The sequence below is a fragment of the Saccopteryx bilineata genome, chromosome 3, assembly GCF_036850765.1.
Source record: "Saccopteryx bilineata isolate mSacBil1 chromosome 3, mSacBil1_pri_phased_curated, whole genome shotgun sequence".
Classification (NCBI taxonomy): Eukaryota; Metazoa; Chordata; class Mammalia; order Chiroptera; family Emballonuridae; genus Saccopteryx; species Saccopteryx bilineata.
In genome coordinates, this window is record NC_089492.1 from 48,100,826 (window position 1) to 48,115,656 (window position 14,831).

At 35.2% G+C, this 14,831-nt stretch overlaps 1 protein-coding gene across 7 annotated transcripts in view; it reads left to right on the top strand.

Moving 5' to 3' along the window:
• Positions 1–13,094, top strand: part of UBE2V2 (ubiquitin conjugating enzyme E2 V2) — a 54,078-nt gene extending 40,984 nt beyond the window's left edge. For all 7 annotated transcript variants that reach the window (XM_066266102.1, XM_066266100.1, XM_066266106.1 and 4 more), the window contains one exon: positions 7,513–13,094. In XM_066266102.1, coding sequence (XP_066122199.1) covers positions 7,513–7,656 — 144 coding nt within the window. In that variant the 3' untranslated portion in view covers positions 7,657–13,094. The remainder of the gene's footprint in view (positions 1–7,512) is intronic.
• Positions 13,095–14,831: the final 1,737 nt, after the last annotated feature.

Genomic DNA, 14,831 nt, shown 5'->3' on the forward strand with positions numbered 1-14,831 from the left:
GGCTCAAGTCAGTGACCTTGGGTTTTATAAAGCCAGTGACCATGGGGTCATGTCTATGATTCCCCACGCTCAAACTGGGTTACCCCACTCAAGCTAGTGACCTCAAGGCTTCTAACATGGGTCTTCAGCATCCCAAGTTGACACTTGATCCACTGCAACACCTCCTGGTCAGCCTGTACATTATCTTTTATCTCTACCTTTCAGCAACATTTCTGATTCTGTTTTCTTTTTTTACCCCTTCCCATCTTTACAAAAACAAACTACCAGAGGGATTTTTCTAAAGCATAAATTATGTCACAGTGCTTAAATGATTTGAATTCTTTAATGGCTTCAGCCACATGTGCATGCTAGTTGCCATGGCTCATTGACTAACAGCGTACACACTGCACTGCGCACCTTTCATTTGGCGCTAAGACTTTTGCACTTCCTGTTCTTCCTGTCTGTACATTTCCTCCACTGTGACTAATCCTTACAGGTTCTCAATGTAAATGTCACTGTCTGAGAGAAGTCTTTCCTGATTCCCCAATCTGAATTACCTCTCTTATTACTCTGTTATAGTCACATTGTTATTTTCTGTGTTACTATAGCAGTTACTATAAATTTATTACCACTTTTCTCTTTTATTTTTTGGTGTTTTTATCTAACATACAGACCATTTTCAGAGAATGATGTAACCCAGTGGTTTTCAACCTTTTTACACTTGGGGACTGGTGAAAATAGAATTATTTCAGGGACTGCTAAGGCAGAAATCACCTTGAGCATAAGCAAGTTTGACTAAGATTGTTGGGTCTTACAATCTTCATACAACATCAGGGAGGTTAAATCTTTTGCTGACTGGCGCGAAATTTCTGGTGGACCAGTCCACAGACTGTTGGTTGAAAAACACTGATATAACCAACATCCTCTACCTACCATTGTCATATCTTAACATTTTTGTTTTAATTATAATAGATCTTTTTAATTTTAAAGACTGCATTATAGTTAACTTACTGTGTGCCTTTCACCAGTTTCCCCTTTTCCCACTTTCCTCAGAGGTGGTCTCATCTTGAATTTGCTATTTATAATTTTGGTGCATGATGGTCATGCTTTTACAATGTATGTGTGTGTTTACTTGTATATTGTGTCACTTTTCTGTGGAATTATATGTCAGTGATTTTTGAAATTCACCCATGTTGAGTCATGCAAATTAGATTTTTCTTTTTATTGTTTAATATTCCATTTTTCACTTGCTGAACATTTAGGTTTTTTTTTTTTTTTTTTTCAGTTTTCTTTGAAGAGATTGTACAAGTATTCTTGTACCTTAAGGCAGTGCTTCTCAGGACCTGGTGTTTGTTTATTGGTTTCAATGTTGTAGATAAGTACTTTTGTAGAATATGGTAAAATTGAATTACTAGACAAATGAAATAAAAAAGACAAAATACAATATCTGATTTTTTAAAATAAAATTTCTCTTGTCAAATTGCTGTAGAACTCTAAATATCTACTCTCAATTTCTATGATTATATTGTCATGGACTAGTAAAAATCAGTTCAAGTTCTGGTACGATTCCATGGAACATATTTTGAGTAGCACTTGCTTCAGGGCATACACCTAGAAATGGAATGTCTGCTGAGATGTGGGGTTTATTTTCAGCTTGATTGAAGATTGCCAGTCGCTTTCCACAGGACTATGTCCATGTTTGTCCTACTAGCTGTTTGTAAGAGTACCTTGTTAATGTATATTCCCACCATAACTTCGTAATGTCAGCCTTGAATTGGGGATTCAAAAACTGTAAAATAAATACTGATTTTAATTATTGGAGTATAGGTATGTGTATAGAGGGTTGAGGTAGGTTGAATATACTGGTCATGATTTTCTCTCTTCATTGATATATAAGAATTTAAATTAGTACTTTTATAACTAGTAAATAAATAGTAGGGAATTTCATATTGACCATTGGTGATTTTGCCAGGATACTTTTATATATTTTGAGGTTATTTAAGTACTAGATGAATTATAGGTGTTGTTTTAGTCATTTTGGTTTTTATTTATTTACAACAACTAGTCAAAATGATCTCTTGTGGATGGGTAGCACTGTAAAGCATAACTTACAATACTTTATGCTTTGAGGTCTCAAGGTTTGGAGGTTACTATATATTATAAATTGATAAGATACAGATTTGTTCTGACATGATACTCATTTCCCCATGCTCTTATCTCCCTCCTCTCTTTTTATTCCCCTTCCTTCCAAATTTTTATGCATTCTCTTAGTATTTTATAGGATTTACAATTACCTGTGTTTATTTAACTATCTTTTAACTTTACAGCTGGAAGTGTTTGTTTCTGCTTTAGAAAGAACTTGGTGTTCTCTTATTTTGTAAGCTTGTTCACTTCTGGAACTTATTTAAAATAGGCGACTGGAGTTGCTGCTATTTTAAGTTAAAGCATTAGAGGAAGCATTTAAAAATACATCCTAACATTGTTTCAGTTACTTGTCAGAGATTATAAAAATTATTTTTCTATTTCTAGTTTTATTGTTATAGAATTCACATACCATACAATTCATACCATACAGTTCACTCATTTAAAATATATAAAGTGTTTTTTTTTAGTGTTCACAGGATTGTGGACATACTGGTAAATCTAATTTTAGACCACTTACATCTTTCTCAAAGCAAACCCCTTTCCCATTAGTTGGCTCTTTCTAACCTACCTCCCCCGCACTAAATAACCACTAAATTGTTTTCTGTTTTTATATATTTGCCTATTCTGGACTTTTTGTATAAATGGGATCAGATCATACAATATGTGTTCTTTTGCGACATACTTAGCAAGGTTCATTAATGTTAATATTTATCAGTACTTTATTTCTTTTTATTGCTGAATACTAATCTAATATGGATATCACGTTTTATTTATCCATTTATCACTTTGCAGACATTTGGGGTTTTCCACTTTGGGTTCTCGTGAATAATGCTGCTGTGAACATTTGTCTACAATTTTTTTGTGGGCAAATATTGATTTCTCTTGAGTATATACCTAGGAGTAGAACTGCTGGATCATATAGTAACTCAGTGTTTAACTTTTTGATGAACTGCCAAATTGTTTTTCAAAGTAGACATCATTTTAGATTCCTACCAGCAGTATATGAATGTTCCAACTTTTCCACATCTTTGCCAACATGTGTTACCATGTCTTTTTTTTTCTTTTTTAATCATAGCCATCCTACTGAGTGTACAGTAGTATTTCATTGTGGTTTTGATTTGCAGGGTCCTGATTAGACTAAGGTTGAGCACATTTCCAAATGCTTATTGGTCATTTGTGTATCTTCTTTGGAGATATGTCTATTCAGATTCTTTGTTTCTTTACTTTTTTTTTCTTTAATTTTCTTTTGAGAGAGAGAGAGAAGCACCAATTCGTTGTTTCATTTAAGTGTGTAGTTGTTCACTCATTGGTTACTTCTCATATGTGCCCTGACTGGGATTGCACTTGTGACCTTGGTGCGCTGGATGATGCTCTATTAACTGAGTCACCCAGCCAAGGTTATTTTTGTTTACGCAGTTTAAAACAACAAGGATTTATTATCTCACAGTCTCTGTGGACCAGTAATGTAAGTGCACTTCTGCTGGATTCTATGGTTCAGGATCTCTCACAAGGCTGCAATCAAGGTGTCCGTCTGTGCTTGACTAAGGAATGATTCACTTCCAACCTCAATCCTTTGGTTGTTGGTATGATTTAGTTCTTTGTGGGTTTTTGGACTGAGGGTATCAGTTTCTTGTACATTGTTGCCTAGAGATCGCTCTCGGTTCCTTGCCATATAAGCTTTTCTTGGGGAAGTTCACGACATGGAAGCTGACTTTTTGTGAAGCAAGGAGTAAAAGCAAAAAAGAGTACAATATAAGTCAGAATATTTTTGTAACTTAATATCAGAAATGACATTCTAGTAGTCTGTTCATTAGAAGCAGGTCACTAGGTCTGCCCTTACTCAAAAGGAGGGATTCCAAAGGACATGAATATCAGGAGCTGAGATCTTTGGGAGCTATTTTAAAAGCTGCTGTCTTAATTTGGGTTGCTATAAAAAAAATTCCATAGACTGGTTTAAACAATGTGAATTTAGTTCTCAGTTCTGGAGGCTGGGAAATTCAAGATCAGAGTGCTAGCATGGTTGGATTTGGTGAGAAATATCATCCTTGATTGTGGGTGACCAACTCCTTGTCCTCACATGGATGTTGAGTGCTAGTTCTAGTCCCGTTCTCTTCTTAAAAGGATACAAATCTCATCATGGAGGCTCTACTTTTATGATCTCACCTAAATCTAATTACTTCCCCAAATCCTCAGCTCCCAAAACCATCCCTTTGGGGATTAGAGTTTTCACAAATGAATTTTGAGGGGAATACAGACATGCAGTCTGTAAAAGCTGCCTACCACAGCCTTTCTTTGCCCACCTTTTAATTTAGATATTTAGCCTTTTATTATTGAGTTGTATGAGGGTTTTTTTGTTTGTTTGTTTTTTTTACAGAGACAGAGAGAGAGTCAGAGAGAGGGATAGATAGGGACAGACAGACAGGAACGAAAAGAGATGAGAAGCATCAATCATTAGTTTTTCGTTGTGACACCTGAGTTGTTCATCAAGTTGCTTTCTCATATGTGCCTTGATCGTGGGGCTACAGCAGACCAAGTAACCCCTTGCTCGAGCCAGCGACCCCAGGTCCAAGCTGGTGAGTTTTTGCTCAAACCAGATGAGCCCGCGCTCGAGCTGGCGACCTTGGGGTCTTGAACCTGGGTCCTCCGCATCCCAGTCCGACACTTTATCTGCTGTGCCACTGCTTGGTCAGGCGAGTTGTATGAGTTTTTTATATACTGTATAAGAGCCCCTGATGAAATATACGATTAGTATTTTTTCCACTTTATTGGTTGTCTCTTTGCTTTTTTTTTTTTTTGACAGAGACGGACAGATAAACAGGAAGAGAGAGAGATGAGAAGCATCAGTTCTTTGTTGCAGTACCTTAGTTGTTCATTGATTGCTTTCTCATATGTGCCTTGACCAGGGGGCTACAGCAGAGTGAGTGACCCTTTGCTCAAACCAGCGACCTTTGGGCTTGAGCCAGTGACCATGGGTCATGTCTGTGATCCTATGCTCAAGACAGTGACTCTGTGCTCACCAGTGCTCAAGCCTGATGAGCCTGCATTCAAGCCGACGACCTCAGGGTTTTTAACCTGGGTCATCTGAATCCCAGTCCGGTGCTCTATCCACTGCATCACCTCCTGGTCAGCCTCTCTGCTTTCTTGATGGTATGGTTTACCATGCACACCTTTTACATTTTGATATAGCCATTTTGTCTAGTTTTTTTTTTTGGTTGAAAGTATTTTGTGTTATATCTAAAAAACCATTACAGAATCCAATATCAGGAAGATGTACTCTTGTTTTCATCTAAGAGTTTTATCCCTTTCACTCTTAATTTAGGTGTGATCCATTTTTAGTTAATTTTTATATGTGGTCCAACTTTTATTCCTTTGCATGTGGATATATTGAAGAGACTGTTCTTTCCTTACTGTGTATTCTTGTCAAAGATCAGTTCACTCTGTATGTATGATGCATGGATTTAATTTTGGGCTCTCAGTTGTATTCCATTGATAGGTTTGTCCTTCTTTATGTAAGCACTACCTTCTTCATTACTATAGCTTTGTAGAAACTTTTGAAATTGGAAGAATTTGGTTCCTCTTTTTCATATTGTTTTGGCTCTTCTGGGTTTCTTGTATTTTCATACAAATTTAAGGATCAGCTTGTCAACTTCTGCAAAAAGAAATGCACTTGAAATTTGATAAAAGACTGTTATTGGACCTGTAGATCAACTTGAGGGATATTGTTATCTTAATCAGTATTAAGTCTTCTGATCCATATGCTTAGAAGCTTTCTGTTTATTTAGGTCTTCAATTTCTGTCTACAATTTTTTATAGTCTTATACTTTTGTTAAATTTATATTTATGTATTTTATTCCCTTATCCCTACTGTCACTGGCATTGTTTTCTTCTTTTGATTTTCAGATTGTTCTTTGCAGAAATACAGAGATACAACTGGTTTTTGTTTCTGTACAGTCTCACTGTACTTGGTTTATTAGCTCTAATAGTTTTTTTAATGGATAATTTAGGATTTAATGGATAACAAGATCATGTCAACTGCAGATACAGTTCTACTTCTTTCTTTTCTATCTGGGTACCTTTATTTTATTTTCTTGCCTGATTGTTTACTTAGAACCTTCAGTGCAGTCTTGAATAACAGTGTTGAGACTGGAATTCCTTGTTCTTGATATCAGGAGGAAAGTAGGCTTTCTTCATCAAGTATGATGCTAGCTGTGTGTTTTTTGTAGATGCTCATGAAAGTTTATTGGATTCTTTCAACTGCATTTTTGTGTCTGTTGAGATAATCATGCCTTATTTTTTTCTATTTTAACATGGTATATTATATCAGCTGACTTTTAAAATACATATATTTAACCAACCTTGTGTTTCTGGGATGACTCCCACTTCGTTATGGTTCTGGAACATAATCTTTAAAAATAATTGCTTAAAATTAGTCAAGGATGAGAATTTATGGCCTTCTCAGGTCTTCTATGAGCCTATGCACAGCTTTATATCTATGTGGTCTCCTAGATTTACAGGCAAATGTTAGACCTGTTTTTAGTCCCTGTGCACATCCATCGATGTCCTCTGAAGTATTTTGGTCACCTTTGTGTTTTCCCTGTTATTGCCTTCCCAGGCAATGGAGATATTAGATAATTGACACTGCTTTAAATGCTGGGTGTGGGAGTGGCAGTGGGTAAGTGGTGCAATAGGCAGTACCCAGTGGGTGAGTTCTGAGGTCAGAAAAGAAAAACCCTGTGTGTGTGGGGGGGGATACTTAATGAATAAATGGATCATCATTGTAATGCAAAAACAAACATATAAACATTCTGTGAATGGTACTTTCTAGGAAACTGTTAAATAGGTCAAGTGATGGCCACCTGGGAATGAGGCTTTGAAAGAGCTCCAACCCCATCCTGTCAGTCTTCCATTGTGGAAGATTAATTTAGTACGGTGCATAGAACACATTGGAAAGAAAAATCTAAAAGCAGAAATTAGGGTTCACGGTTCCTACCTAAATCTCATTTGAAATAATTGCCCAGATTTTTGGTAGTGGCATTGGAAATGAAAAGGAAAATTCTGATCTTATTTCATCAAGAAGTAATTGGCAAATATGTTTACAATGTAGTTATTTAATATAACATTTGTTTTAGTTCTGATGACCAAAGTTCACTACATGTTTATTTGTAAAATATAGAAAAGCACACACACAAAAACACAATTTTGTTTTGGAAACTCCTTTCAAAGAAGGAATACTTTCCTTAAATGTTATATAAACCTCTGGTTATTTATGTTAACTTTTGTGAAAATAGAGCCAGGCTATGAATTTTTAAAGGCACATATTAAATATTTAATATTTTGATGCCATAGTACTTTACACTTAGTAATTAATTTTATTCTTTTTCCTTTCAGGTAGATGCACGGAGCATACCAGTGTTAGCAAAATGGCAAAATTCATATAGCATTAAAGTTGTACTTCAAGAACTAAGACGTTTAATGATGTCCAAAGAAAATATGAAGCTTCCACAGCCACCAGAAGGACAAACATACAATTAATTTTAGTGGATCTCAAACTTGTCTTAAATCTTCTACTCATGTTAATGTCTTGATTAAGTGTCACAATGCAAAATATCCACATATTAAGTAAAAGAATTCCAGCTGCTAAACATGACCCGGACATTTATAAGAATATATTTAATATATGTATACACATTATGTTTTCAGGTAATGGGAGGAAAAAGTGCGGCACAATTTTTTTAAGTCATTTAAACATAAACCTGGAATATTCAAAATAGAATTCAGGTTTACAAGATGAAAATATGGTGAGAAGTGTCAGATAGCTGTGGAAGCATGTGTGTTTCTAAAAAGTAAAATCTCAAGAAGGAAAAAGATATGGTATGCTTATCCATCTTGCTTAGTGAAAGAGCTTCAGTTTAAATTATCTAAAGTACAGTTAATATTGTCACCATTGTTTTAATTTTTGAAGTGGTGTGGATGCTGAACACCAGTAGCATCAAAAATATGTTCAGCATTGTGTTGATACCTGTATTTATTTTAAAAAAATGTCCTGGGGAAGGTCGATAAATTTCTCTTAAAAGCTGTTTCTATATGTTACATATAACAAACATGGTAAATATTTGTTTATAGTCTCTGTTTGACAAACCATGCATTTAAGTTTAAGTGAAATCAGCATAAAGGAAATAGGTATATGGATATGTGATTTTGAGATTAAAGTTAGTCTTAAAATGTAAATAAAATGTGGATCGTGTCCTCAGAAACTGTGCCATTTTTATTATATTGATGTGGTATATGTGTAGTATATACCAAGATAGCAAAAATTAGAATTGTATCTTTTCATTCATATACACTTTTTATTGTTTATTGTATTTTGTATACTTCTTGTGAATTAGAATTTGCGGAGTATTTCAAAGAACAAATTCCTAGATTAGTTTAGTTTCTTTGGAGAAAGAGGGATCCAATTATTATATTTAACTTTGATTTCACCAGAACTGTATTAGAAAGATGTTTGAATTCTAGCAATTTTTATAGAATTACAGATTGTAACATCCAAATATACATTCTGTTTTTTCTTCATAACATCTTTTTTCTTGATTTTTCTTTGATATTTCTTCTCTCAAAACCTTTAATAGTAACTGGGATTAATTTTATTCATTCCACTTATCTTTCACTTTGGTTTATGTAATTCTGAACTGATATTCTGCTTTTTACCAAAGTGATAAGAAGTTTTAAGTTACTCTTTTTCATTTTAAATAGATATACTACTTTGTTGAAAATACTCTTTCCTTAAGGAATTCACTGAACAAAATAGGAAGGTGGTCAGGTAACAAGGACACGTTTCTTAACATGTCCTGACATGTTTTTATTAAGTTCATTCAAATCTAAAGCTTCAAACTACCCTTTTTTTAGTTAATATTAGAGTCAGTGACAGTTTGTCTAAGCTTTTAATTTCAACATGACTTTTAATTATCAGAGATGTTAAAATGCTTTAAAACAATACAGAGAATATGTAGATACAAGTTAGTGCATGTGTAATCTATTAAAATAGGTTTGAAATACATTCTTAAATGTATTGGAATACATTCTTAAAACTTAAATTATTAAAGGAGAATAAGTTGAATTGCACTGATGTCATATACAGGGAACCTCGGGTTACAACATTCTCAACATATGATGTTTCCAGTTTACGATGCTCACTTCCATAAAAACAAAAAAATTGAGACATGTTTCGATGACACTGTTAGCATTGTACTTATGGATTATATGGGCGAACTGGTTTGGTTGCATGTGGCAGAAGAATACGCAGTAACCCCACGTTTGAGTGAGGGAGTTGGCGTCCCCCAGTATGCTTACCTATGCCATTTTGGAATATTAAAAGTGCAAGTGCCCATTTGTGTTAGGTTGGGGTGTGTTTCAGCTTACACCAAAATTCAGGTTATGTCACTGTCGTAGTAGGAACAGAACTGTGTCGTAATCCGAGGACCCCCTGTATAGGAGTCTGATTGTTACTGATGGTGTATATCAGTCTCTTTAATAACTTATTTTCCACTTTGAAAACTTGTCATACATAGGCACTGGTAACCATCTGAATGTTAAATTATTCATATATTGGTGGGCTGAGAATCTGGGTACATTGATCTCTTGTCTTTCCTTTTCCCATATCCACTATTGTGAAGGAGTTTTTTCTCCCTCAAGTATATTTGTCTGGGTTTTATTTCCTTTCTTGTTTTTGGGACTATGGATCTCTGCTGAAATCTGCATGCCAGTTACCCAATTTCTGAAGCAAGGTCCTCTTTGCATGTCACAATCAAGATGTACACAGTAATCTAAAATACATTGGTTGATTATAGAAAGAGTTAATATAAAATCACTCTTAATTGTAACATTTCTAAGACAGCAGTTTTAAAGCTATTTTTCTTTTGTCTGTTTTGTAAAGTAGATAAGGTTGTAGGAGTGTGTGGTATTAACTTAAATGAACTGTAAAATTGCCTTTGAAATTTGTTTAAATAATGGCTAGCAGGTGAGATCCTAGGGATGATGCTATATTAATAAAAATTAAAAAATAAAACTCTTGGTCCTGTTAGGGCAGTGTTATGCTGTAATGATTTTAATTACTTACTATTTTTCAGAATTTTTTTAGTATTTTAAAGTTAATGGCATTTGTTCTGGAGTTTTTAGAATTTTGAAACATAAACATTCATAAGGATAGTCAATGGTATTTAAATCGTTTGTGTATAAAATACCCAAACTTATGATTTTAAATTATTCTTTAAAAAGAATTTATGACACTCCAAATTTGGGTAAATGATTGGAGAGTGAATTAGTTTGAATCCCATATAATTTAGTTAATACCAATTAATTGATTTAAGTATTTACCATTAAATACTTGTTATTGATAAGTATATATTTTTAACTTTTTGAAAATTTAAGAGGACATAGCAGGAAAATATTAATGCATTTTCCTTAAGTTTGGTGTGCATAGCTTTGGGTGGTGCTGGTAGGTGCATCAGGAAATTAAAGACTGGTCAAAACTGTTGACTCTTAATGAGCACATTGCTGTGTTCTTACATTTTAAAGACTAAGTAGTAATGATGAGTTGTGTCATGAATTGGATTTTGGAAGATATTTAGGGAACTTTTTTCCAGATTTTTTTTTGAGTATTATTTATTGCTGGTAAGGATCTAAAACATACTAGTTTCACTTTTTTGTTAAGTAACAATATAATTTTTCAGTACCAACTTGATTAACTTTTGGTTATTTGCACAAAAGAATTTCAACTCAAGATTTTGGAAAGTGTTTGTATTTTGTTTATAAAATGGAAACATTATAAAAAGGAACAGGCTCACTGTATTATGGAATTGATTAAAACTTGAATAGTAAATTTCCATCCTGTATTGTATTTACTAAAAATCAGGAAATGCATGGAAAGATAATATCTTTTACTCTAAAATTAATATGCATTATAGAAGTTATAAAAAAAATAGATGGAAATCTTATAGTTCATACTGAAAATGTTGGCTATTTAAAAAAGTATTGTGGATAATTGAAAGTAAAATACCAGCATTTTCTGAAAAGAACATTAATGAAGGTATTTGATGATACTGAAGATAAATGACAAGTCAAAACCATCATTTATCAATAAGGGAGTTTGGGGAACTCATGGAGCTCCCCAAAAGATAATTGAATATGAAGAGGTTGTCATGGTATTTAAATCCTTGGTGGTAGGATATTCTCACCCAGAAAAATTCCTAAGGGTTTGCTTCACTTTTACACATAATCCATAAGATCAGTTCAAAAAAATTTTTGGCAAGTTCATTTGTGAAATTAATAATAAAAGCTGTATAGTTCTCACTTTCTTAAATTAGAAAGATTTCAGGAATTATCTTTTCTCAAGTGAATAATTGACCAAATACCATGTATAAAGATTGTGCAGTGATCCATTTGCTGCCAAATGTAGACTTAGATAAATTCTTTTATTTTGTCCTTGTTTAATGAGCAGCTACTTTATAAAATTTGACAGCTGAAAGATTATAAAAAAGTAAAGTTAATACTCTATCTCCAAAGGAGGATAAATAGTTACCACCAAGAAACCCACAGTAATGAAAAACCTGTGGTGAGTGAAAAAAGCAAGGCATTGAACTGAGAGTGGAAACTTAGTTGCCTGTTCAGTGTAGTAGCTGAGTAATTTTAAAAATGTTATTCAGAGATTATAAGGAAGCACTGTTAACAATTGAGTGTATATTCTTTCTTTATCTAATGTTATAGCTTTTATTTAAAAAGTCTTTTAACAATGCATGATTTTACAAAGTAATCTGGAAAATTTACTTACAATGTGATGTGAGATTTTAACAGGACATCCTCATACTAAAGTTTGTTACGTAGTCAAATTTGTTACAATGTCATTTTTTGGGGGGGATATTGAAAAGACTCATATTTCCACAGTCATAAAACATGGTAATTTTAAATGCTTTATTAAACAAGGGTTGGCATTTATAGCCTTTACAGTTTACAGCCCTTAATTTGAGGGAGACAGGTAGATTTTCGCATTGATAATTAACAAGGAGAAATACATTTTACCTCTTCTTAAGCCTGTTGGCCAAATAGGTAATGATAGATGTCCAGATTATACTCATTACCATAAATTATATTTCTATTGCTGTAATTAAAAAAAATCTGGTTAATTGTAATGGCTATACAAATACATTTAAAGTAAATAGACTTTTCTTTCTTTATCTAATATTCAAATGAAAATAATTGAGTTCACAAGAAAAATAGTTGCCTGAGCTCCTTAATCTTGAATAATATATGACTTTCTTAATTTTTTTAAAATTTATTGATTTTAGAGAGGAAGGGGGAAAGAGAGAAAGTGATTTGCTGTTCCACTTATTTATTGATTGATTTTTGTATATGCCCTGACTGGGAACTGAACCCACAATCTTGGCAGATAAGAACGATGCTCTTACCAACTTAGATACCTGGCCTGGATGATGTATGAACTTCTTTAAAGAAAAAAATTATTGTGGATTTAGCATTGTTTGAATTTTTTTTTGTTAAAACATTGTTTAATACATCAAATTGTATTAGTGCAAATGTATAAACTTATGCTCTTAGCCTTTATAAAATTAAAAAGTAGGTTACACAGTACACAGTGATTAAAATGTAAAATAACAATATTGAGGATGTTTTATTGAATTGATTTCTGCTCGAAATGTAAATATTGGTGTTGCCTCTTATTGGTGTTTTTCCTTTTTAGTATGTATTGTGGTGTGCTGCTGGAATTCAAGTTTTCTACCATTTTCTCTTGCCAGACTGAAAATATATTTTTCATGTTATCTGACCTCCATTTGGTATAAATACAATTAAGTTATGTTAACCTTTATTATTATTTTTTATTAGCCAGAGACAGTACCTGCAGAGAACTAAAACACTTGAGTGTTGGGGGCGGGTGAGAAATAAACTTAATTTTTTAATTTTAATTTTTAATTTATTGTGTTGACATGGTTTTAAGTGCCCTACTCAGTATAACCAAATCATGTCCCCCATACCCCATGCAAAGTCTCTTTCCACCTTCACTGCCCCCTTTTGCCCCTCCTCCCCCTGAATCCGTCAGCCCCTGCTGGATGCTCCAATTCTATATATTTCTCCCCAGTGAGATGAGCAGCAGGTTCATGTTGGGTGGGCCCAACAGTCCGCTGTGCAGAAGTTCTTTCAGCTGAGGAGCCCCTGATCTCAGGGAGGAAGATTGAGAGAGTCTTTCACTAGTGCTGTTTTTGACCTCCACCCCCTAGAACAGGGGTCCCCAAACTACGGCCTGCGGGCTGCATGCGGCCCCCTGAGGCCATTTATCTGGCTCCCACCGCACTTCCGGAAGGGGCACCTCTTTCATTGGTGGTCAGTGAGAGGAGCACATTGACCATCTCATTAGCCAAAAGCAAGCCCATAGTTCCCATTGAAATACTGGTCAGTTTGTTGATTTAAATTTACTTGTTCTTAATTTTAAACATTGTATTTGTTCCCGTTTTTTTTTTACTTTAAGATATGTGCAGTGTGCATAGGGATTTGTTCATAGTTTTTTTTTATAGTCCGGCCCTCCAGCGGTCTGAGGGACAGTGAACTGGCCCCCTGTGTAAAAAGTTTGGGGACTCCTGCTGTAGAAGGAGTCCGTGTCCTTTGAGTGGTCTTAACAATAGGCTCTAATCTAAGGAGCTCACACTGTGTCTGTGTCTAAGTCTCTCTCTCTTCCCTATGTGGAATTTAACCCAGCAGGGCAGGATATCTGGGGCTTGGGCCAGCCGACTGAACCTGTACCTCATCCAATGCGTGGGAGTTGTGTATGTGTTAACTATAGAAAGTGTAACTCACCTTAGCTGGGTTTGGCATCTGACGAACTCCCTTTTGTTATACTGCTAATAAGCCTAGTTGAGTCCTGCTTTGAAGTTCTCTGTAGCTGGCCACTGGGTGTGTTGATTCTAGGCATCTTAGGAGGGAACCTGGTACAGACCAGTGTAAGACACTTTCTGTGACTGGTCCTCAGTAACCTTTTTGGAGCTATTCGCAATCCAGAGTTTGTGGCTGCCTCTGCTGGGCTTAGGTGCACATGAGAGGACTAAGTTTCACACCTACCCTGGCTTTTACCATCCCCAGGCCTGGGGGCAAGTCAGCAAAACACCCAAGGTACCCTGAAAGCTGCTTCCTGCTGCTTCCATCTGCTGGCTCCTTGTTGGGCGCAACCTCTTAAAAAACTTGGTGAAGTTTTAGAGACTGGGGCAATTCCAGGATTAGAAAAGGTGGCGCGTGTGGCTCCTACCCCAGGGAACTATATATGGGTTGCCTGAATTTTTTCATGGACCTCAGTAGGCTGTGGTCACTAAGTGTCCCATGGCTATGGCGTCTGAAACCCAGAGCTTTAGTCTGCCCACAGTATGGACAGTTTCTACTGAATCTCCCATGAAGTGGAAAGCACCAGTCATATTCTCGTAAAAGTGTGTGGGGAGGAAGCTCTGCGCTCAATGCCAGACAACTGAGTCACTGTCACTCCCTGGATCTTTTAAGCCATTATTTAATGGCTAAGGCTGCTTACTTTGCAGCCAGGTCCAATTCCATAGGTGAGGCAAGTGCTTTCCCCCAGGCTGATGTCACATGGAGGTGACTGCTCCACCCAAGAAAGATGGTGGTTGCAGTATTGAAGAATGATTCAGCACAGATTCTGGTGG